The sequence below is a fragment of the Oncorhynchus nerka genome, linkage group LG14, assembly GCF_034236695.1.
Source record: "Oncorhynchus nerka isolate Pitt River linkage group LG14, Oner_Uvic_2.0, whole genome shotgun sequence".
Taxonomy (NCBI): Eukaryota; Metazoa; Chordata; class Actinopteri; order Salmoniformes; family Salmonidae; genus Oncorhynchus; species Oncorhynchus nerka.
The window spans coordinates 101,189,819-101,215,223 of NC_088409.1; the positions used below are offsets into that span (position 1 = coordinate 101,189,819).

A 25,405-nucleotide genomic window follows, 5' to 3' on the forward strand; every position below is an offset into this window, starting at 1 on the left:
CTCCATCTGGGTTAAGGGTACTACTCCATCTGGGTTAGGGGGTACTACTCCATCTGGGTTAAGGTTACTACTCCACCTGGGTTAAGGTTACTACTCCATCTGGGTTAAGGTTACTACTCCATCTGGGTTAAGGTTACTACTCCATCTGGGTTAAGGTTACTACTCCACCTGGGTTAAGGGGTACTACTCCACCTGGGTTAAGGTTACTACTCCACCTGGGTTAGGGGGTACTACTCCATCTGGGTTAAGGTTACTACTCCATCTGGGTTAAGGTTACTACTCCATCTGGGTTAAGGTTACTACTCCACCTGGGTTAAGGTTACTACTCCACCTGGGTTAAGGTTACTACTCCATCTGGGTTAAGGTTACTACTCCACCTGGGTTAAGGTTACTACTCCACCTGGGTTAAGGTTACTACTCCATCTGGGTTAAGGTTACTACTCCACCTGGGTTAAGGTTACTACTCCACCTGGGTTAAGGTTACTACTCCATCTGGGTTAAGGTTACTACTCCATCTGGGTTAAGGTTACTACTCCATCTGGGTTAAGGTTACTACTCCACCTGGGTTAAGGTTACTACTCCATCTGGGTTAAGGTTACTACTCCATCTGGGTTAAGGTTACTACTCCATCTGGGTTAAGGTTACTACTCCATCTGGGTTAAGGTTACTACTCCATCTGGGTTAAGGTTACTACTCCACCTGGGTTAAGGTTACTACTCCACCTGGGTTAAGGTTACTACTCCATCTGGGTTAAGGTTACTACTCCACCTGGGTTAAGGTTACTACTCCATCTGGGTTAAGGTTACTACTCCACCTGGGTTAAGGTTACTACTCCATCTGGGTTAAGGTTACTACTCCATCTGGGTTAAGGTTACTACTCCATCTGGGTTAAGGTTACTACTCCATCTGGGTTAAGGTTACTACTCCATCTGGGTTAAGGTTACTACTCCATCTGGGTTAAGGTTACTACTCCACCTGGGTTAAGGTTACTACTCCATCTGGGTTAAGGTTACTACTCCATCTGGGTTAAGGTTACTACTCCACCTGGGTTAAGGTTACTACTCCACCTGGGTTAAGGTTACTACTCCATCTGGGTTAAGGTTACTACTCCACCTGGGTTAAGGTTACTACTCCATCTGGGTTAAGGTTACTACTCCATCTGGGTTAAGGTTACTACTCCATCTGGGTTAAGGTTACTACTCCATCTGGGTTAAGGTTACTACTCCACCTGTTGTTTAGTCATTTTAGTACAAAATAAACATGACAAGACCAGACCACAAAAATGGATTTGTTCAATTTGTGCACTTTTCTGCTCAGCATTTTTTGTGTGAAGAGCCTTTTATTTCACCACGTGAGGTGTGTGTGTGTGCACATGTATGTGTGTGTGTGCACATGTATGTGTGTGTGTGCACATGTATGTGTGTGTGTGCACATGTGTGTGTGTGTGTGCACATGTATGTGTGTGTGTGTGTGCACATGTGTGTGTGTGTGTGTGTGTGCACATGTGTGTGTGTGTGTGTGTGCACATGTGTGTGTGTGTGTGTGTGCACATGTGTGTGTGTGTGTGTGTGCACATGTGTGTGTGTGTGTGTGTGCACATGTGTGTGTGTGTGTGTGTGTGTGTGCGTTCATATTGTGTGTGCATGTCTCACCTGTTGGCCAGGCTGGTAGTGAAGACATAGACCACCTGCTGAGCGGGGCGAGGCACCTCTGACCTTTGACCTCCTGGTCCCAGACCACGCCCCATCCCAGGGGTCAGAGCTGGGTCAGGGGGGAGGGGCACTGGCCCAGCTTTGGAGGATGGGCCGGAGAGACACTGGAGAGGCCCTGATGACATCACAGAGAGAAGAGGCAATGGCAGGATTATAGCGTGTGTCCCAAATGACCCATAGGACACTATATACAGTAGGGCATAGGGTGGGCCCTGGTCAATAGTAGGGCATAGGGTGGGCCCTGGTCAATAGTAGGGCATAGGGTGGGCCCTGGTCAATAGTAGGGCATAGGGTGGGCCCTGGTCAATAGTAAGGCATAGGGTGGGCCCTGGTCAATAGTAGGGCATAGGGTGGGCCCTGGTCAATAGTAGGGCATAGGTTGGGCCCTGGTCAATAGTAGGGCATAGGGTGGGCCCTGGTCAATAGTAGGGCACTATATAGGGTGGGCCCTGGTCAATAGTAGGGCACTATATAGGGTGGGCCCTGGTCAATAGTAGGGCACTATATAGGGTGGGCCCTGGTCAATAGTAGGGCATAGGGTGGGCCCTGGTCAATAGTAGGGCACTATATAGGGTGGGTCCTGATCAATAGTAGGGCACTATATAGGGTGAGTCCTGGTCAATAGTAGGGCATAGGGTGGGCCCTGGTCAATAGTAGGGCACTATATAGGGTGGGCCCTGGTCAATAGTAGGGCACTATATAGGGTGAGTCCTGGTCAATAGCTTTCCCTACCCTTAACCTTGTTCTGAACACCTCCAAAACAAAGGTCATGTGGTTTGGTAAGAAGAATGCCCCTCTCCCCACAGGTGTGATTACTACCTCTGAGGGTTTAGAGCTTGAGGTAGTCACCTCAAACAAGTACTTGGGAATATGGCTAGACGGGACACTGTCCTTCTCTCAGCACATATCAAAGCTGCAGGCTAAAGTTAAATCTAAACTTGGTTAAATCTAGACTTAGTTTCCTCTATCGTAATCTGTTTCACCCCAGCTGCCAAACTAACCCTGATTCAGATGACCATCCTGCCCATGACAGATTACGGAGATGTGCTTTATAGATAGGCAGGTCAGGGGGCTCTCGAGCGGCTTGATGTTCTTTACCATTCAGTCATCAGATTTGTCACCAATGCTCCTTATAGGACATCTACTCCTCTGTAAACTCCCCCCTATCTGGGGCAGCAGGGTAGCCTAGTGGTTAGAGCGCTGGACTAGTAACCGAAAGGCTGCAAGTTCAAATCCCCGAGCTGACAAGGTCTGTCATGCTGCCCCTGACCAGGCCGTCATTGAAAATAAGAATCTGTTCTAAACTGACTTGCCTAGTTCAATAAAGCTGTAAAAAAATCTGGTCTAGTTAAATAAAGGTAAAATTAAAAAAAATATCTACTGCAGCCCTCACCCTCCACATACAACACCCGTCACATTCTGTTAAAGGTCGCTGAAGCTAGCGACTGGAACGAGCTGCAACAAACACTCAAACTGGACAGTTGTCATGTTGTGATGATACCATGTTGTGTTGCTACCATGATGTTGTCATGTTGCGATGCTACCATGTTGTGTTGCTACCATGATGTTGTCATGTTGCGATGCTACCATGATGTTGTCATGTTGCGATGCTACCATGTTGTCATGTTGTGTTGCTACCATGATGTTGTCATGTTGTGTTGCTACCATGTTGTGTTGCTACCATGATGTTGTCATGTGTTCACCTTACAGTGAAATGCTGAATACAACAGGTGTAGACAGTGAAATGTTTACTTACGAGCCCCTAACCAACAATGGAGTTTAAAAAAAATATGGATTCTTTTTTTAAAGTAACAAGTAATTAAAGAGCAGCACTAAAATAACAATATATACAGGGGGTACCAGTACAGAGTCAATGTGGAGGCTATATACAGGGTATTACAGTACAGAGTCAATGTGGAGGCTATATACAGGGGGTACCAGTACAGAGTCAATGTGGAGGCTATATACTGGGGGTACCGGTACAGAGTCAATGTGGAGGCTATATACAGGGGGTACCGGTACAGAGTCAATGTGGAGGCTATATACAGGGGGTACCGGTACAGAGTCAATGTGGAGGCTATATACTGGGGGTACCGGTACAGAGTCAATGTGGAGGCTATATACAGGGGGTACCGGTACAGAGTCAATGTGGAGGCTATATACAGGGGGTACCGGTACAGAGTCAATGTGGAGGCTATATACAGGGGTACCGGTACAGAGTCAATGTGGAGGCTATATACAGGGGTTACCGGTACAGAGTCATGTGGAGGCTATATACAGGGGTACCAGTACAGAGTCAATGTGGAGGCTATATACAGGGGTACCAGTACAGAGTCAATGTGGAGGCTATATACAGGGGTACCGGTGCAGAGTCAATGTGGAGGCTATATACAGGGGGTACCGGTACAGAGTCAATGTGGAGGCTATATACAGGGGGTACCGGTATAGAGTCAATGTGGAGGCTATATACAGGGGGTACTGGTACAGAGTCAATGTGGAGGCTATATACAGGGGTACCGGTATAGAGTCAATGTGGAGGCTATATACAGGGGTACCGGTATAGAGTCAATGTGGAGGCTATATACAGGGGGTACCGGTGCAGAGTCAATGTGGAGGCTATATACAGGGGGTACCGGTACAGAGTCAATGTGGAGGCTATATACAGGGGGTACGGTACAGAGTCAATGTGGAGGCTATATACAGGGGTACGGTACAGAGTCAATGTGGAGGCTATATACAGGGGTACCGGTACAGAGTCAATGTGGAGGCTATATACAGGGGGTACCGGTACAGAGTCAATGTGGAGGCTATATACAGGGGGTACCGGTACAGAGTCAATGTGGAGGCTATATACAGGGGTACCGGTACAGAGTCAATGTGGAGGCTATATACAGGGGTACCGGTACAGAGTCAATGTGGAGGCTATATACAGGGGTTACCGGTACAGAGTCCATGTGGAGGCTATATACAGGGGGTACCAGTACAGAGTCAATGTGGAGGCTATATACAGGGGTACCAGTACAGAGTCAATGTGGAGGCTATATACAGGGGTACCGGTGCAGAGTCAATGTGGAGGCTATATACAGGGGTACCGGTACAGAGTCAATGTGGAGGCTATATACAGGGGTACCGGTATAGAGTCAATGTGGAGGCTATATACAGGGGTACCGGTACAGAGTCAATGTGGAGGCTATATACAGGGGTACCGGTATAGAGTCAATGTGGAGGCTATATACAGGGGGTACCGGTATAGAGTCAATGTGGAGGCTATATACAGGGGTACCGGTGCAGAGTCAATGTGGAGGCTATATACAGGGGTACCGGTACAGAGTCAATGTGGAGGCTATATACAGGGGTACCAGTACAGAGTCAATGTGGAGGCTATATACAGGGTATTACGGTACAGAGTCAATGTGGAGGCTATATACAGGGGGTACCGGTACAGAGTCAATGTGGAGGCTATATACAGAGGGTACCGGTACAGAGTCAATGTGGAGGCTATATACAGGGGTACCAGTACAGAGTCAATGTGGAGGCTATATACAGGGGGTACGGTACAGAGTCAATGTGGAGGCTATATACAGGGGGTACCGGTACAGAGTCAATGTGGAGGCTATATACAGGGTATTACGGTACAGAGTCAATGTGGAGGCTATATACAGGGGTACTGGTACCGAGTCAATGTGGAGGCTATATACAGGGGGTACTGGTACAGAGTCAATGTGGAGGCTATATACAGGGGTACCGGTATAGAGTCAATGTGGAGGCTATATACAGGGGTACCGGTACAGAGTCAATGTGGAGGCTATATACAGGGGTACCGGTACAGAGTCTATGTGGAGGCTATATACAGGGGTACCAGTACCGAGTCAATGTGGAGGCTATATACAGGGGGTACCAGTACAGAGTCAATGTGGAGGCTATATACAGGGTATTACGGTACAGAGTCAATGTGGAGGCTATATACAGGGGGTACCAGTACCGAGTCAATGTGGAGGCTATATACAGGGGGTACCAGTACAGAGTCAATGTGGAGGCTATATACAGGGAGTACCGGTACAGAGTCAATGTGGAGGCTATATACAGGGGGTACCAGTACAGAGTCAATGTGGAGGCTATATACAGGGTATTACGGTACAGAGTCAATGTGGAGGCTATATACAGGGGGTACCGGTACAGAGTCAATGTGGAGGCTATATACAGGGGGTACCGGTACAGAGTCAATGTGGAGGCTATATACAGGGGGTACCGGTACAGAGTCAATGTGGAGGCTATATACAGGGGGTACCGGTACAGAGTCAATGTGGAGGCTATATACAGGGTGTTACGGTACAGAGTCAATGTGGAGACTATATACAGGGTGTTACGGTACAGAGTCAATGTGGAGACTATATACAGGGGGTACCGGTACAGAGTCAATGTGGAGGCTATATACAGAGGGTACCAGTACAGAGTCAATGTGGAGACTATATACAGGGGGTACCGGTACAGAGTCAATGTGGAGACTATATACAGGGGGTACCGGTACAGAGTCAATGTGGAGACTATATACAGGGTGTTACGGTACAGAGTCAATGTGGAGACTATATACAGGGGGTACCGGTACAGAGTCAATGTGGAGACTATATACAGGGGGTACAGGTACAGAGTCAATGTGGAGACTATATACAGGGGGTACAGGTACAGAGTCAATGTGGAGACTATATACAGAGGCCACCGGTTAATTGAGGTAATATGTACATGTAGGTAGAGTTATTAAAGTGACTATGCATAGATGACAACAGAGAGTGGCAGTGGTGTGGAGAGCTGAGGTGAAAATATTCCAGGTAGCCATTTGCCTAGATGTTAAGGAGTTTTAGGTCTTGGGGGTAGAAGCTGTTAAGTTCATGGCTACAGACGTGAGTGCTACGGGTCGGTAGTCATTTAGGCAGGTTCTTGGTCACCTCCCTGACCTAGGCCCGTCTCCTCCCGATTTCTCAGTTTGGGCGGGCTGCCAGCTCTAGGAGGAGTCTAGGTTGTTCCAAACTTCTTCCATTTAAGAACGATGAAGGTCACTGTAACACTGCATGCTGACATGCACTGTCAACTGTGGGACCTTATATAGACAGGTGTGTGCCTTTCCAAATCATGTCCAATCAATTTAATCTACCACAGGTGGACTCCAATCAATTTGTAGAAACATCTCAAGGATGATCAATGGAAACAAGATGCACCTGAGCTCAATTTAGAGTCTCATAGCAAAGAGTCTGAATACTTATGTAAATAAGGTATCTGTTTTTTATTTTTTAATACATTTCCTAAAATTTCTTAAAACCTGTTTTTGCTCTGTCATTATTGGGGAAAAGGTCAAGGGGGTTGAATGCTTACCCTAAAATAATGCACTGCATGGCTTAATCTAATGCTTACCCTAAAATAATGCATTTTAATCTACATTAAATATATTGACGTAAAAATTAGACAGTAGCGTAGAAATAGTTCAACTAAACTCAATTGAAATAAAATAAAATTGACTAAAATATAATTCCAATATATAGGTCTGTGTAGCCTGTAATGAATTTATATTTGAATACAGCCCCGTAGTGTCAACCATCTAAGCCAGCCCCGTAGTGTCAACCATCTAAGCCAGCCCCGTAGTGTCAACCATCTAAGCCAGCCCCGTAGTGTCAACCATCTAAGCCAGCCCCGTAGTGTCAACCATCTAAGCCAGCCCCGTAGTGTCAACCATCTAAGCCAGCCCCGTAGTGTCAACCATCTAAGCCAGCCCCGTAGTGTCAACCATCTAAGCCAGCCCCGTAGTGTCAACCATCTAAGCCAGCCCCGTAGTGTCAACCATCTAAGCCAGCCCCGTAGTGTCAACCATCTAAGCCAGCCCCGAGTGTCAACCATCTAAGCCAGCCCCGTAGTGTCAACCATCTAAGCCAGCCCCGTAGTGTCAACCATCTAAGCCAGCCCCGTAGTGTCAACCATCTAAGCCAGCCCCGTAGTGTCAACCATCTAAGCCAGCCCCGTAGTGTCAACCATCTAAGCCAGCCCCGTAGTGTCAACCATCTAAGCCAGCCCCGTAGTGTCAACCATCTAAGCCAGCCCGTAGTGTCAACGATCTAAGCCAGCCCCGTAGTGTCAACCATCTAAGCCAGCCCCGTAGTGTCAACCATCTAAGCCAGCCCCGTAGTGTCAACCATCTAAGCCAGCCCCGTAGTGTCAACCATCTAAGCCAGCCCCGTAGTGTCAACCATCTAAGCCAGCCCCGTAGTGTCAACCATCTAAGCCAGCCCCGTAGTGTCAACGATCTAAGCCAGCCCCGTAGTGTCAACCATCTAAGCCAGCCCCGTAGTGTCAACCATCTAAGCCAGCCCCGTAGTGTCAACCATCTAAGCCAGCCCCGTAGTGTCAACCATCTAAGCCAGCCCCGTAGTGTCAACCATCTAAGCCAGCCCCGTAGTGTCAACCATCTAAGCCAGCCCCGTAGTGTCAACCATCTAAGCCAGCCCCGTAGTGTCAACCATCTAAGCCAGCCCCGTAGTGTCAACCATCTAAGCCAGCCCCGTAGTGTCAACCATCTAAGCCAGCCCCGTAGTGTCAACCATCTAAGCCAGCCCCGTAGTGTCAACGATCTAAGCCAGCCCCGTAGTGTCAACGATCTAAGCCAGCCCCGTAGTGTCAACGATCTAAGCCAGCCCCGTAGTGTCAACCATCTAAGCCAGCCCGTAGTGTCAACGATCTAAGCCAGCCCCGTAGTGTCAACGATCTAAGCCAGCCCCGTAGTGTCAACGATCTAAGCCAGCCCCGTAGTGTCAACCATCTAAGCCAGCCCCGTAGTGTCAACCATCTAAGCCAGCCCCGTAGTGTCAACCATCTAAGCCAGTCAACCCTAAGCCAGCCCCGTAGTGTCAACCATCTAAGCCAGCCCCGTAGTGTCAACGATCTAAGCCAGCTCCGTAGTGTCAACGATCTAAGCCAGCCCCGTAGTGTCAACGATCTAAGCCAGCCCCGTAGTGTCAACCATCTAAGCCAGCCCCGTAGTGTCAACCATCTAAGCCAGCCCCGTAGTGTCAACCATCTAAGCCAGCCCCGTAGTGTCAACCATCTAAGCCAGCCCGTAGTGTCAACCATCTAAGCCAGCCCCGTAGTGTCAACCATCTAAGCCAGCCCCGTAGTGTCAACCATCTAAGCCAGCCCCGTAGTGTCAACCATCTAAGCCAGCCCCGTAGTGTCAACGATCTAAGCCAGCCCCGTAGTGTCAACCATCTAAGCCAGCCCCCGTAGTGTCAACCATCTAAGCCAGCCCGTAGTGTCAACCATCTAAGCCAGCCCCGTAGTGTCAACCATCTAAGCCAGCCCCAGTGTCAACCATCTAAGCCAGCCCCGTAGTGTCAACCATCTAAGCCAGCCCCGTAGTGTCAACCATCTAAGCCAGCCCCGTAGTGTCAACCATCTAAGCCAGCCCCGTAGTGTCAACGATCTAAGCCAGCCCCGTAGTGTCAACGATCTAAGCCAGCCCCGTAGTGTCAACGATCTAAGCCAGCCCCGTAGTGTCAACCATCTAAGCCAGCCCCGTAGTGTCAACGATCTAAGCCAGCCCCGTAGTGTCAACGATCTAAGCCAGCCCGTAGTGTCAACGATCTAAGCCAGCCCCGTAGTGTCAACGATCTAAGCCAGCCCCGTAGTGTCAACCATCTAAGCCAGCCCGTAGTGTCAACCATCTAAGCCAGCCCCGTAGTGTCAACCATCTAAGCCAGCCCCGTAGTGTCAACCATCTAAGCCAGCCCCGTAGTGTCAACGATCTAAGCCAGCTCCGTAGTGTCAACGATCTAAGCCAGCCCCGTAGTGTCAACGATCTAAGCCAGCCCCGTAGTGTCAACCATCTAAGCCAGCCCCGTAGTGTCAACCATCTAAGCCAGCCCCGTAGTGTCAACCATCTAAGCCAGCCGCGTAGTGTCAACGATCTAAGCCAGCCCCGTAGTGTCAACCATCTAAGCCAGCCCCGTAGTGTCAACCATCTAAGCCAGCCCCGTAGTGTCAACCATCTAAGCCAGCCCCGTAGTGTCAACGATCTAAGCCAGCCCCGTAGTGTCAACGATCTAAGCCAGCCCCGTAGTGTCAACGATCTAAGCCAGCCCCGTAGTGTCAACCATCTAAGCCAGCCCCATAGTGTCAACCATCTAAGCCAGCCCCGTAGTGTCAACCATCTAAGCCAGCCCCGTAGTGTCAACCATCTAAGCCAGCCCCGTAGTGTCAACCATCTAAGCCAGCCCCGTAGTGTCTACCATCTAAGCCAGCCCCGTAGTGTCATCTGGGTTTTCATTGGAGTATCTTTATATCCTTCTCTCTTCATGTAATTAATTATGTATTGCGTAAAGATGGTGTATTGTGTAAAGATGGTGTATTGTGTAAAGATGGTGTATTGTGTAAAGATGTATTATGTAAAGATGGCGTATTGTGTAAAGATGGCGTATTGTGTAAAGATGGCGTATTGTGTAAAGAAGGCGTATTGTGTAAAGATGGCGTATTGTGTAAAGATGTATTATGTAAAGATGGTGTATTATGTAAAGATGGTGTATTGTGTAAAGGTGTATTGTGTAAAGATGTATTGTGTAAAGATGTATTGTGTAAAGATGTATTGTGTAAAGATGGCGTATTGTGTAAAGATGTATTGTGTAAAGATGGCGTATTGTGTAAAGATGGCAAATTGTGTAAAGATGGCGTATTGTGTAAAGATGGCGTATTGTGTAAAGATGGCGTATTGTGTAAAGGCGTATTGTGTAAAGATGTGTTGTGTAAAGATGGCGTGTTGTGTAAAGATGGCGTATTGTGTAAAGATGTATTATGTAAAGCTGGTGTATTATGTAAAGATGGTGTATTGTGTAAAGATGTATTGTGTAAAGATGTATTGTGTAAAGATGTATTGTGTAAAGATGGCGTATTGTGTAAAGATGGCGTATTGTGTAAAGATGGCGTATTGTGTAAAGATGTATTGTGTAAAGATGGCGTATTGTGTAAAGATGTATTGTGTAAAGATGGCGTATTGTGTTGGTGTATTGTGTAAAGGTGTATTGTGTAAAGATGTATTGTGTAAAGATGTATTGTGTAAAGATGGTGTATTGTGTAAAGATGTATTGTGTAAAGATGTATTGTGTAAAGATGGCGTATTGTGTAAAGATGGCGTATTGTGTAAAGATGGCGTATTGTGTAAAGGCGTATTGTGTAAAGATGGCGTATTGTGTAAAGATGTGTTGTGTAAAGATGGCGTATTGTGTAAAGATGTGTTGTGTAAAGATGGCGTATTGTGTAAAGATGGCGTATTGTGTAAAGATGTATTATGTAAAGATGGTGTATTGTGTAAAGATGGTGTATTGTGTAAAGATGTATTGTGTAAAGATGTATTGTGTAAAGATGGTGTATTGTGTAAAGATGGTGTATTGTGTAAAGATGGTGTATTGTGTAAAGATGTATTATGTAAAGATGGTGTATTGTGTAAAGATGGTGTATTGTGTAAAGGTGTATTGTGTAAATGTGTATTGTGTAAAGATGTATTGTGTAAAGATGTATTGTGTAAAGATGGCGTATTGTGTAAAGATGGCGTATTGTGTAAAGATGTATTGTGTAAAGATGTATTGTGTAAAGATGTATTGTGTAAAGATGTATTGTGTAAAGATGGCGTATTGTGTAAAGATGGCGTATTGTGTAAAGATGGCGTATTGTGTAAAGATGGCGTATTGTGTAAAGATGGCGTATTGTGTAAAGATGGTGTATTGTGTAAAGATGGCGTATTATGTAAAGATGGCGTATTGTGTAAAGATGGCGTATTGTGTAAAGATGGCGTATTGTGTAAAGATGGCGTATTGTGTAAAGATGGCGTATTGTGTAAAGATGGCGTATTGTGTAAAGATGGCGTATTGTGTAAAGATGGCGTATTGTGTAAAGATGTGTTGTGTAAAGATGGCGTATTGTGTAAAGATGGCGTATTGTGTAAAGATGTGTTGTGTAAAGATGTGTTGTGTAAAGATGTGTTGTGTAAAGATGGCGTATTGTGTAAAGATGGCGTATTGTGTAAAGATGGCGTATTGTGTAAAGATGGCGTATTGTGTAAAGATGGCGTATTGTGTAAAGATGGCGTATTGTGTAAAGATGTGTTGTGTAAAGATGGTGTATTGTGTAAAGATGTGTTGTGTAAAGATGGCGTATTGTGTAAAGATGGCGTATTGTGTAAAGATGTATTATGTTAAGATGGCGTATTGTGTAAAGATGGCGTATTGTGTAAAGATGGCGTATTGTGTAAAGATGGCGTATTGTGTAAAGATGGTGTATTGTGTAAAGATGGTGTATTGTGTAAAGATGTATTGTGTAAAGATGTGTTGTGTAAAGATGGCGTATTGTGTAAAGATGGCGTATTGTGTAAAGATGTATTGTGTAAAGATGTATTGTGTAAAGATGGTGTATTATGTAAAGATGTATTGTGTAAAGATGTATTGTGTAAAGATGGTGTATTATGTAAAGATGTATTGTGTAAAGATGGCGTATTGTGTAAAGATGGCGTATTGTGTAAAGATGTATTGTGTAAAGATGTATTATGTAAAGATGGTGTATTATGTAAAGATGGTGTATTGTGTAAAGGTGTATTGTGTAAAGATGTATTGTGTAAAGATGTATTGTGTAAAGATGTATTGTGTAAAGATGGCGTATTGTGTAAAGATGTATTGTGTAAAGATGGCGTATTGTGTAAAGATGGCAAATTGTGTAAAGATGGCGTATTGTGTAAAGATGGCGTATTGTGTAAAGATGGCGTATTGTGTAAAGGCGTATTGTGTAAAGATGTGTTGTGTAAAGATGGCGTGTTGTGTAAAGATGGCGTATTGTGTAAAGATGTATTATGTAAAGCTGGTGTATTATGTAAAGATGGTGTATTGTGTAAAGATGTATTGTGTAAAGATGTATTGTGTAAAGATGTATTGTGTAAAGATGGCGTATTGTGTAAAGATGGCGTATTGTGTAAAGATGGCGTATTGTGTAAAGATGTATTGTGTAAAGATGGCGTATTGTGTAAAGATGTATTGTGTAAAGATGGCGTATTGTGTAAAGATGTATTGTGTAAAGATGGTGTATTATGTAAAGATGGTGTATTATGTAAAGATGGTGTATTGTGTAAAGGTGTATTGTGTAAAGATGTATTGTGTAAAGATGTATTGTGTAAAGATGGTGTATTGTGTAAAGATGTATTGTGTAAAGATGTATTGTGTAAAGATGGCGTATTGTGTAAAGATGGCGTATTGTGTAAAGATGGCGTATTGTGTAAAGGCGTATTGTGTAAAGATGGCGTATTGTGTAAAGATGTGTTGTGTAAAGATGGCGTATTGTGTAAAGATGTGTTGTGTAAAGATGGCGTATTGTGTAAAGATGGCGTATTGTGTAAAGATGTATTATGTAAAGATGGTGTATTGTGTAAAGATGGTGTATTGTGTAAAGATGTATTGTGTAAAGATGTATTGTGTAAAGATGGTGTATTGTGTAAAGATGGTGTATTGTGTAAAGATGGTGTATTGTGTAAAGATGTATTATGTAAAGATGGTGTATTGTGTAAAGATGGTGTATTGTGTAAAGGTGTATTGTGTAAATGTGTATTGTGTAAAGATGTATTGTGTAAAGATGTATTGTGTAAAGATGGCGTATTGTGTAAAGATGGCGTATTGTGTAAAGATGTATTGTGTAAAGATGTATTGTGTAAAGATGTATTGTGTAAAGATGTATTGTGTAAAGATGGCGTATTGTGTAAAGATGGCGTATTGTGTAAAGATGGCGTATTGTGTAAAGATGGCGTATTGTGTAAAGATGGCGTATTGTGTAAAGATGGCGTATTGTGTAAAGATGGCGTATTATGTAAAGATGGCGTATTGTGTAAAGATGGCGTATTGTGTAAAGATGGCGTATTGTGTAAAGATGGCGTATTGTGTAAAGATGCGTATTGTGTAAAGATGGCGTATTGTGTAAAGATGGCGTATTGTGTAAAGATGGCGTATTGTGTAAAGATGTGTTGTGTAAAGATGGCGTATTGTGTAAAGATGGCGTATTGTGTAAAGATGTGTTGTGTAAGAGATGTGTTGTGTAAAGATGTGTTGTGTAAAGATGGCGTATTGTGTAAAGATGGCGTATTGTGTAAAGATGGCGTATTGTGTAAAGATGGCGTATTGTGTAAAGATGGCGTATTGTGTAAAGATGGCGTATTGTGTAAAGATGTGTTGTGTAAAGATGGTGTATTGTGTAAAGATGTGTTGTGTAAAGATGGCGTATTGTGTAAAGATGGCGTATTGTGTAAAGATGTATTATGTTAAGATGGCGTATTATTAAAGATGGTGTATTGTGTAAAGATGGTGTATTGTGTAAAGATGGCGTATTGTGTAAAGATGGTGTATTGTGTAAAGATGGTGTATTGTGTAAAGATGTATTGTGTAAAGATATTGTGTAAAGATGGCGTATTGTGTAAAGATGGCGTATTGTGTAAAGATGTAAAGTGTAAAGATGTATTGTGTAAAGATGGTGTATTATGTAAAGATGTATTGTGTAAAGATGTATTGTGTAAAGATGGTGTATTATGTAAAGATGTATTGTGTAAAGATGGCGTATTGTGTAAAGATGGCGTATTGTGTAAAGATAAAGATGTATTGTGTAAAGATGGTGTATTGTGTAAAGATGGTGTATTGTGTAAAGATGTATTGTGTAAAGATGGCGTATTGTGTAAAGATGGCGTATTGTGTAAAGATGTATTGTGTAAAGATGGTGTATTGTGTAAAGATGGTGTATTGTGTAAAGATGTATTGTGTAAAGATGGTGTATTATGTAAAGATGTATGGTGTATTGTGTAAAGATGGTGTATTGTGTAAAGATGTATTGTGCAAAGATGTATTGTGTAAAGATGTGTTGTGTAAAGATGGCGTATTGTGTAAAGATGGCGTATTGTGTAAAGATGTATTGTGTAAAGATGTATTGTGTAAAGATGGTGTATTATGTAAAGATGTATTGTGTAAAGATGTATTGTGTAAAGATGGTGTATTATGTAAAGATGTATTGTGTAAAGATGGCGTATTGTGTAAAGATGGCGTATTGTGTAAAGATGTATTGTGTAAAGATGTATTATGTAAAGATGGCGTATTGTGTAAAGATGGCGTATTGTGTAAAGATGGTGTATTGTGTAAAGATGTATTGTGTAAAGATGGCGTATTGTGTAAAGATGGCGTATTGTGTAAAGATGGCGTATTGTGTAAAGATGGTGTATTGTGTAAAGATGGTGTATTGTGTAAAGATGTATTGTGTAAAGATGGCGTATTGTGTAAAGATGGCGTATTGTGTAAAGATGTATTGTGTAAAGATGGTGTATTATGTAAAGATGTATTGTGTAAAGATGGTGTATTATGTAAAGATGGCGTATTGTGTAAAGATGGTGTATTGTGTAAAGATGGTGTATTGTGTAAAGATGTGTTGTGTAAAGATGGCGTATTGTGTAAAGATGGCGTATTGTGTAAAGATGTATTATGTAAAGATGGCGTATTGTGTAAAGATGGCGTATTGTGTAAAGATGGCGTATTGTGTAAAGATGTATTGTGTAAAGATGGTGTATTGTGTAAAGATGGTGTATTGTGTAAAGATGTATTGTGTAAAGATGTGTTGTGTAAAGATGGCGTATTGTGTAAAGATGGCGTATTGTGTAAAGATGTATTGTGTAAAGATGTATTGTGTAAAGATGGCGTATTATGTAAAGATGTATTGTGTAAAGATGTATTGTGTAAAGATGGTGTATTATGTAAAGATGTATTGTGTAAAGATGGCGTATTGTGTAAAGATGGCGTATTGTGTAAAGATGTATTGTGTAAAGATGTATTATGTAAAGATGGCGTATTGTGTAAAGATGGCGTATTGTGTAAAGATGGTGTATTGTGTAAAGATGTATTGTGTAAAGATGGCGTATTGTGTAAAGATGGCGTATTGTGTAAAGATGGCGTATTGTGTAAAGATGGTGTATTGTGTAAAGATGTATTGTGTAAAGATGGCGTATTGTGTAAAGATGGCGTATTGTGTAAAGATGTATTGTGTAAAGATGGTGTATTGTGTAAAGATGTATTATGTAAAGATGGCGTATTGTGTAAAGATGGCATATTGTGTAAAGATGGTGTATTGTGTAAAGATGTATTGTGTAAAGATGGCGTATTGTGTAAAGATGGCGTATTGTGTAAAGATGGCGTATTGTGTAAAGATGGTGTATTGTGTAAAGATGGTGTATTGTGTAAAGATGTATTGTGTAAAGATGGTGTATTATGTAAAGATGTATTGTGTAAAGATGGTGTATTATGTAAAGATGTATGGTGTATTGTGTAAAGATGGTGTATTGTGTAAAGATGTATTGTGCAAAGATGTATTGTGTAAAGATGTGTTGTGTAAAGATGGCGTATTGTGTAAAGATGGCGTATTGTGTAAAGATGTATTGTGTAAAGATGTATTGTGTAAAGATGGTGTATTATGTAAAGATGTATTGTGTAAAGATGTATTGTGTAAAGATGGTGTATTATGTAAAGATGTATTGTGTAAAGATGGCGTATTGTGTAAAGATGTATTGTGTAAAGATGGCGTATTGTGTAAAGATGGTGTATTGTGTAAAGATGGTGTATTGTGTAAAGATGTATTGTGTAAAGATGGCGTATTGTGTAAAGATGGCGTATTGTGTAAAGATGGCGTATTGTGTAAAGATGGTGTATTGTGTAAAGATGGTGTATTGTGTAAAGATGTATTGTGTAAAGATGGCGTATTGTGTAAAGATGGCGTATTGTGTAAAGATGTATTGTGTAAAGATGGTGTATTATGTAAAGATGTATTGTGTAAAGATGGTGTATTATGTAAAGATGGCGTATTGTGTAAAGATGGCGTATTGTGTAAAGATGTGTTGTGTAAAGATGGCGTATTGTGTAAAGATGGCGTATTGTGTAAAGATGTATTATGTAAAGATGGCGTATTGTGTAAAGATGGTGTATTGTGTAAAGATGGCGTATTGTGTAAAGATGGCGTATTGTGTAAAGATGTATTGTGTAAAGATGGTGTATTGTGTAAAGATGTATTGTGTAAAGATGTGTTGTGTAAAGATGGCGTATTGTGTAAAGATGGCGTATTGTGTAAAGATGTATTGTGTAAAGATGGCGTATTATGTAAAGATGTATTGTGTAAAGATGTATTATGTAAAGATGGCGTATTGTGTAAAGATGGTGTATTGTGTAAAGATGGTGTATTATGTAAAGATGTATTGTGTAAAGATGGCGTATTGTGTAAAGATGGTGTATTGTGTAAAGATGTATTGTGTAAAGATGTATTATGTAAAGATGGCGTATTGTGTAAAGATGGTGTATTGTGTAAAGATGGCGTATTGTGTAAAGATGGTGTATTATGTAAAGATGTATTGTGTAAAGATGGCGTATTGTGTAAAGATGGCGTATTGTGTAAAGATGTATTGTGTAAAGATGTATTATGTAAAGATGGCGTATTGTGTAAAGATGGCGTATTGTGTAAAGATGGCGTATTGTGTAAAGATGGTGTATTGTGTAAAGATGGCGTATTGTGTAAAGATGGTGTATTGTGTAAAGATGGTGTATTGTGTAAAGATGGCGTATTGTGTAAAGATGTATTGTGTAAAGATGGCGTATTATGTAAAGATGTATTGTGTAAAGATGTATTATGTAAAGATGGCGTATTGTGTAAAGATGGTGTATTGTGTAAAGATGGTGTATTATGTAAAGATGTATTGTGTAAAGATGGCGTATTATGTAAAGATGTATTGTGTAAAGATGTATTATGTAAAGATGGCGTATTGTGTAAAGATGGTGTATTGTGTAAAGATGGTGTATTATGTAAAGATGTATTGTGTAAAGATGGCGTATTGTGTAAAGATGGCGTATTGTGTAAAGATGGTGTATTATGTAAAGATGTATTGTGTAAAGATGGCGTATTGTGTAAAGATGGCGTATTGTGTAAAGATGTATTGTGTAAAGATGTATTATGTAAAGATGGCGTATTGTGTAAAGATGGTGTATTGTGTAAAGATGGTGTATTGTGTAAAGATGGCGTATTGTGTAAAGATGTATTGTGTAAAGAATTATATATAATGCAACTTTGTATTTGTAGTCAGTGTCACATTCATTCTGAAGTTATTGGCGGTCACAGAAAGACAGATAAAAGTCTTGATTTTGTGTTTAGTGGAGATCTTCGCGGAAGGGCAAAAAAGAAAGAAGCATCTCACGACATTGTAGAAAAGGCACAACAACAAAAAAAATCTCACACTTTTAAACGAACTGCTCCTTTAATTACAGGTGCCTCTGAGCTATAGAGATGTGTAGAGATCCCAATGTCTTTAAATGGTGCTGCCCATGTAATACAGGCTTTCGTGCACTAGAGATCTCTATACAACTTCATGCTCTGAGATCACCTGCCTCCTTACCTGCGTTCTTTGTGTCTTGTAATTCGGTACCAAACAACTCTTCCACGTAGGGATTTGCATTATCACTGAAGGATTTGGGAGGATTTATTTTCTTTTTGTATTGTATATGAAGTTTATATTCCCCACCTTTCCCAACATTAATTAATAGATAAATGGAATAGACAAATAGAATAGATAAATGGAATAGACAAATAGAATAGATAAATGGAATAGACAAATAGAATAGATAAATGGAATAGACAAATAGAATAGATAAATGGAATAGATAAATGGAATAGATAAATGGAATAGATAAATGGAATAGATAAATGGAATAGATAAATAGATTAGATAAATGGAATAGATAAATGGAATAGATAAATGGAATAGATAAATAGATTAGATAAATGGAATAGATAAATGGAATAGATAAATAGATTAGATAAATGGAATAGATAAATGGAATAGATAAATGGAATAGATAAATGGAATAGATAAATAGAATAGATAAATGGAATAGATAAATGGAATAGATAAATGGAATAGATAAATGGAATAGATAAATGGAATAGATAAATAGATTAGATAAATGGAATAGATAAATAGAATAGATAAATGGAATAGACAAATAGAATAGATAAATGGAATAGATAAATGGAATAGATAAATAGATTAGATAAATAGAATAGATAAATAGATATTTAAAATGTGTTCACTACCCATACAGTAGGTGGCAGCAATACACCAATAGGTGAGGTCTGTCATGAACCTTAAAGAACTCTCCTGCACATATCCTCTGACCTGTTAGGTCACAATGTGAGTAAAACATGAAATATCGTTTACTTTCTATTTCATGTGTATCGACTTTAAGATGAGATGCTGTGTAATTAGCGGTAGAATGCTGAGTTGTTGCCACGTGTGGAGATATGTGTAGGGATATTTTGCGTGTGTATTGTAATGATCAGATGTTTAAGTGTGAATTCTTTATGACGCTAATGAAAATAGGTTTTGTTTTCTGTTTATATCTTAGCAAAATAATACAGGGAACTCAACAATTGACCCTTTAAACTAGGCAAGTCAGTTGACGGCCTAGGAACAGTGGGCCTAGGAACAGTGGGTCTAGGAACAGTGGGTCTAGGAACAGTGGGCCTAGGAACAGTGGGTCTAGGAACAGTGGGTCTAGGAACAGTGGGTCTAGGAACAGTGGGCCTAGGAACAGAACAGGTCTAGGAACAGTGGGCCTAGGAACAGTGGGCCTAGGAACAGTGGGTCTAGGAACAGTGGGTCTAGGAACAGTGGGTCTAGGAACAGTGGGCCTAGGAACAGTGGGTCTAGGAACAGTGGGTCTAGGAACAGTGGGCCTAGGAACAGTGGGTCTAGGAACAGTGGGCCTAGGAACAGTGGGCCTAGGAACAGTGGGTCTAGGAACAGTGGGCCTAGGAACAGTGGGCCTAGGAACAGTGGGTCTAGGAACAGTGGGTCTAGGAACAGTGGGCCTAGGAACAGTGGGCCTAGGAACAGTGGGTCTAGGAACAGTGGGCCTAGGAACAGTGGGCCTAGGAACAGTGGGTCTAGGAACAGTGGGTCTAGGAACAGTGGGTCTAGGAACAGTGGGCCTAGGAACAGTGGGCCTAGGAACAGTGGGCCTAGGAACAGTGGGTTAACTGGTCTAGGAACAGTGGGCCTAGGAACAGTGGGCCAACTGGTCTAGGAACAGTGGGTTAACTGGTCTAGGAACAGTGGGCCTAGGAACAGTGGGCCTAGGAACAGTGGGCCTAGGAACAGTGAGCCTAGGAACAGTGGGTTAACTGCCTGTTCAGGGGTAGAACGACAGATTTGTACCTTGTCAGCTCGGGGGTTTGAACTCGCAACCTTCCGGTTACTAGTCCAACTCTCTAATCACTAGGCTACCTGCCACCCCAAGTCACCTGCAGCCTGTATCAGCCCAGTCTCTCTCCCTGTATCAGCCCAGTCTCTCTCCCTGTCCCAGCCCAGTCTCTCTCCCTGTCCCAGCCCAGTCTCTCTCCCTGTATCAGCCCAGTCTCTCTCCCTGTCCCAGCCCAGTCTCTCTCCCTGTATCAGCCCAGTCTCTCTCCCTGTATCAGCCCAGTCTCTCTCCCTGTATCAGCCCAGTCTCTCTCCCTGTCCCAGCCCAGTCTCTCTCCCTGTCCCTGTCCCAGCCCAGTCTCTCTCCCTGTCCCAGCCCCTCTCCCTGTCCCAGCCCAGTCTCTCTCCCTGTCCCAGCCCAGTCTCTCTCCCTGTCCCAGCCCAGTCTCTCTCCCTGTATCAGCCCAGTCTCTCTCCCTGTATCAGCCCAGTCTCTCTCCCTGTATCAGCCCAGTCTCTCTCCCTGTATCAGCCCAGTCTCTCTCCCTGTCCCAGCCCAGTCTCTCTCCCTGTCCCAGCCCAGTCTCTCTCCCTCTCCCTGTCCCAGCCCAGTCTCTCTCCCTCTCCCTGTCCCAGCCCCTCTCCCTGTCCCAGCCCAGTCTCTCTCCCTGTCCCAGCCCAGTCTCTCTCCCTGTCCCAGCCCAGTCTCTCCCTGTCCCTGTCCCAGCCCCTCTCCCTGTCCCAGCCCAGTCTCTCTCCCTGTCCCTGTCCCAGCCCAGTCTCTCCCTGTCCCTGTATCAGCCCAGTCTCTCCCTGTCCCTGTATCAGCCCAGTCTCTCTCCCTGTCCCTGTATCAGCCCAGTATCTCCGTCCCTGTATCAGTCCAGTCTCTCTCCCTGTCCCTGTCCCAGCCCAGTCTCTCCCTGTCCCTGTATCAGCCCAGTCTCTCCCTGTCCCTGTCCCAGCCCAGTCTCTCCCTGTCCCTGTCCCAGCCCAGTCTCTCCCTGTCCCTGTCCCAGCCCCTCTCCCTGTCCCTGTCCCAGCCCAGTCTCTCCCTGTCCCTGTATCAGCCCAGTCTCTCCCTGTCCCTGTCCCAGCCCAGTCTCTCTCCCTGTCCCTGTCCCAGCCCAGTCTCTCCCTGTCCCTGTATCAGCCCAGTCTCTCCCTGTCCCTGTATCAGCCCAGTCTCTCCCTGTCCCTGTCCCAGCCCAGTCTCTCTCCCTGTCCCTGTATCAGCCGTCTCTCTCCCTGTCCCAGCCCAGTCTCTCCCTGTCCCTGTCCCAGCCCAGTCTCTCTCCCTGTCCCAGCCCAGTCTCTCTCCCTGTCCCAGCCCAGTCTCTCTCCCTGTCCCAGCCCAGTCTCTCCCTGTATCAGCCCAGTCTCTCCCTGTCCCTGTCCCAGCCCAGTCTCTCTCCCTGTCCCAGCCCAGTCTCTCCCTGTATCAGCCCAGTCTCTCTCCCTGTCCCAGCCCAGTCTCTCCCTGTATCAGCCCAGTCTCTCCCTGTCCCTGTCCCAGCCCCTCCCTGTATCAGCCCAGTCTGTCCCTGTCCCAGCCCAGTCTCTCTCCCTGTCCCTGTCCCAGCCCAGTCTCTCTCCCTGTCCCTGTCCCAGCCCAGTCTCTCTCCCTGTCCCTGTCCCAGCCCAGTCTCTCTCCCTGTCCCAGCCCAGTCTCTCTCCCTGTCCCTGTCCCAGCCCAGTCTCTCTCCCTGTCCCTGTCCCAGCCCAGTCTCTCTCCCTGTCCCTGTCCCAGCCCCTCTCCCTGTCCCTGTCCCAGCCCCTCTCCCTGTCCCAGCCCAGTCTCTCCCTGTCCCTGTCCCAGCCCAGTCTCCCTGTCCCTGTCCCAGCCCAGTCTCCCTGTCCCTGTCCCAGTCTCTCTCCCTGTCCCTGTCCCAGCCCAGTCTCTCTCCCTGTCCCTGTCCCAGCCCAGTCTCTCTCCCTGTCCCTGTCCCAGCCCAGTCTCTCTCCCTGTCCCTGTCCCAGCCCAGTCTCTCTCCCTGTCCCTGTCCCAGCCCAGTCTCTCTCCCTGTCCCAGTCCCAGCCCAGTCTCTCCCTGTCCCTGTCCCAGCCCAGTCTCTCTCCCTGTCCCAGTCCCAGTCTCTCTCCCTGTCCCTGTCCCAGCCCAGTCTCTCTCCCTGTCCCAGCCCAGTCTCTCTCCCTGTCCCAGCCCAGTCTCTCTCCCTGTCCCAGCCCAGTCTCTCCCTGTCCCAGCCCAGTCTCTCCCTGTCCCTGTCCCAGCCCAGTCTCTCTCCCTGTCCCAGCCCAGTCTCTCTCCCTGTCCCTGTCCCAGCCCAGTCTCTCCCTGTCCCAGCCCAGTCTCTCTCCCTGTCCCAGCCCAGTCTCTCTCCCTGTCCCTGTCCCAGCCCAGTCTCTCTCCCTGTCCCAGTCAGTCTCTCTCCCTGTCCCAGCCCTGTCCCTGTCCCAGCCCAGTCTCTCCCTGTCCCTGTCCCAGTCTCTCCCTGTCCCTGTCCCAGCCCAGTCTCTCTCCCTGTCCCTGTCCCAGCCCAGTCTCTCTCCCTGTCCCTGTCCCAGCCCAGTCTCTCCCTGTCCCTGTCCCAGCCCAGTCTCTCCCTGTCCCTGTCCCAGCCCAGTCTCTCTCCCTGTCCCTGTCCCAGCCCAGTCTCTCCCTGTCCCTGTCCCAGCCCAGTCTCTCTCTGTCCCTGTCCCAGCCCAGTCCTCTCCCTGTCCCTGTCCCAGCCCAGTCTCTCTCCCTGTCCCTGTCCCAGCCCAGTCCTCTCCCTGTCCCTGTCCCAGCCCAGTCTCTCTCCCTGTCCCTGTCCCAGCCCCTCTCTCTCCCTGTCCCAGCCCAGTCTCTCCCTGTCCCTGTCCCAGCCCAGTCTCTCTCCCCCTGTCCCTGTCCCAGCCCAGTCTCTCTCCCTGTCCCTGTCCCAGCCCAGTCTCTCTCCCTGTCCCTGTCCCAGCCCAGTCTCTCTCCCTGTCCCTGTCCCAGCCCAGTCTCTCTCCCTGTCCCTGTCCCAGCCCAGTCTCTCTCCCTGTCCCTGTCCCAGCCAGTCAGTCTCCCTCTCCTGTCCCTGTCCCTCCCAGTCCCTCCCTGTCCCAGCCCAGTCTCTCTCCCTGTCCCAGCCCAGTCTCTCTCCCTGTCCCAGCCCAGTCTCTCCCTGTCCCTGTCCCAGCCCAGTCTCTCTCCCTGTCCCAGCCCAGTCTCTCTCCCTGTCCCTGTCCCAGCCCAGTCTCTCCCTGTCCCAGCCCAGTCTCTCCCTGTCCCTGTCCCAGCCCAGTCCCTGTCCCAGCCCAGTCTCTCTCCCTGTCCCTGTCCCAGCCCAGTCTCTCTCCCTGTCCCTGTCCCAGCCCCTCTCCTGTCCCTGTCCCAGCCCAGTCTCTCTCCCTGTCCCTGTCCCAGCCCCTCTCCCTGTCCCTGTCCCAGCCCCCTCTCCCTGTCCCTGTCCCAGCCCAGTCTCTCTCCCTGTCCCAGCCCAGTCTCTCTCCCTGTCCCAGCCCAGTCTCTCTCCCTGTCCCAGCCCAGTCTCTCTCCCTGTCCCAGCCCAGTCTCTCTCCCTGTCCCTGTCCCAGCCCAGTCTCTCTCCCTGTCCCTGTCCCAGCCCAGTCTCTCTCCCTGTCCCTGTCCCAGCCCAGTCTCTCTCCCTGTCCCTGTCCCAGCCCAGTCTCTCTCCCTGTCCCTGTCCCAGCCCAGTCTCTCTCCCTGTCCCTGTCCCAGCCCAGTCTCTCTCTGTCCCTGTCCCAGCCCAGTCTCTCTCCTGTCCCTGTCCCAGCCCAGTCTCTCTCCCTGTCCCAGCCCAGTCTCTCTCCCTGTCCCTGTCCCAGCCCAGTCTCTCTCCCTGTCCCTGTCCCAGCCCAGTCTCTCCCTGTCCCAGCCCAGTCTCTCTGTCCCTGTCCCAGCCCAGTCTCTCTCCCTGTCCCTGTCCCAGCCCAGTCTCTCTCTCCCTCCCAGCCCAGTCTCTCTCCCTGTCCCAGCCCAGTCTCTCTCCCTGTCCCTGTCCCAGCCCAGTCTCTCTCCCTGTCCCTGTCCCAGCCCAGTCTCTCCCTGTCCCTGTCCCAGCCCAGTCTCTCTCCCTGTCCCTGTCCCAGCCCAGTCTCTCTCCCTGTCCCTGTCCCAGCCCAGTCTCTGTCCCTCCCTGTCCCTGTCCCAGCCCAGTCTCTCTCCCTGTCCCTGTCCCAGCCCAGTCTCTCCCTGTCCCTGTCCCAGCCCAGTCTCTCTCCCTGTCCCTGTCCCAGCCCAGTCTCTCTCCCTGTCCCTGTCCCAGCCCAGTCTCTCTCCCTGTCCCTGTCCCAGCCCAGTCTCTCTCCCTGTCCCTGTCCCAGCCCAGTCTCTCCCTGTCCCTGTCCCAGCCCAGTCTCTCTCCCTGTCCCTGTCCCAGCCCAGTCTCTCTCCCTGTCCCTGTCCCAGCCCAGTCTCTCTCCCTGTCCCTGTCCCAGCCCAGTCTCTCTCCCTGTCCCAGCCCAGTCTCTCTCCCTGTCCCAGCCCAGTCTCTCTCCCTGTCCCTCATCCTCATATTGTTATTTATTTTATTTATATATATATGTTTTTGTTGTTTCTCCCAGTATCTCTCTTGCACCCCAGTATCTCCCAGTATCTCTCCCAGCCCAGTATCTCTACTTGCACCCTGTCCTTGCACCCCAGTATCTCTCTTGCACCCCAGTGTCCCAGCCCAGTATCTCTACTTGCACCCTGTCCCTCATCCTCTACTTGCATTGTTATTTATTTTATTTATACCCCAGTATCTCTACTTGTTTTTGTTGTTTCTCCTTTGCACCCCAGTATCTCTACTTGCACCCCAGTATCTCTACTTGCACCCCAGTATCTCTACTTGCACCCCAGTATCTCTACTTGCACCCCAGTATCTCTACTTGCACCCCAGTATCTCTACTTGCACCCCAGTATCTCTACTTGCACATTCATCTTCTGCACATCTAGCATTCCAGTGTTTAATTGCTAAATTGTAATTATTTCACCACTGTGGCCTATTTATTGCCTTATCTCCGTTATCCTCATTTCCACACACTGTATATAGACTTTTCTACTGTATTATTGACTGTACATTTGTTTATTCCATGTGTAACTCTGTGTTGTTGTTTGTGTCGCACTGCTTTGCTTTATCTTGGCCAGGTCGCAGTTGCAAATGAAAACTTGTTCTCAGCTAGCCAACATGGTTAAAAAGAGGTGAATTTTTTTTTTTTTTAATTTAAAAGTGCAAACTGACTTTAGAGATGCTTAGCTGCTCTACCGAGTGGTCTGGGGCTGTAGTGTAAATCATGAGTAACTTCATTAATGGTTTTGGGAAACAGCTCGGCGATGTAACAATGTCCCTACGAAGGTCCTAACGTTAAACATAGCCTTAACACGCTTCTGACAAACTGTCTCTATTATAAAGGAGAGGCCTTGTCGTCAGCCTCCCCCGTCAACCCCTCCCCCGTCAACCTCTCCCCGTCAACCTCTCCCCGT

General features: G+C 45.9%; 1 protein-coding gene across 3 annotated transcripts in view; it reads right to left on the minus strand.

Moving 5' to 3' along the window:
• Positions 1-25,405, minus strand: part of bcl9l (bcl9 like) — a 121,269-nt gene that overhangs the window by 32,030 nt on the left and 63,834 nt on the right. For all 3 annotated transcript variants that reach the window (XM_065000645.1, XM_065000643.1, XM_065000644.1), the window contains one exon: positions 1,653-1,827. In XM_065000645.1, the coding sequence (XP_064856717.1) occupies positions 1,653-1,827 (175 nt within the window). The remainder of the gene's footprint in view (positions 1-1,652; positions 1,828-25,405) is intronic.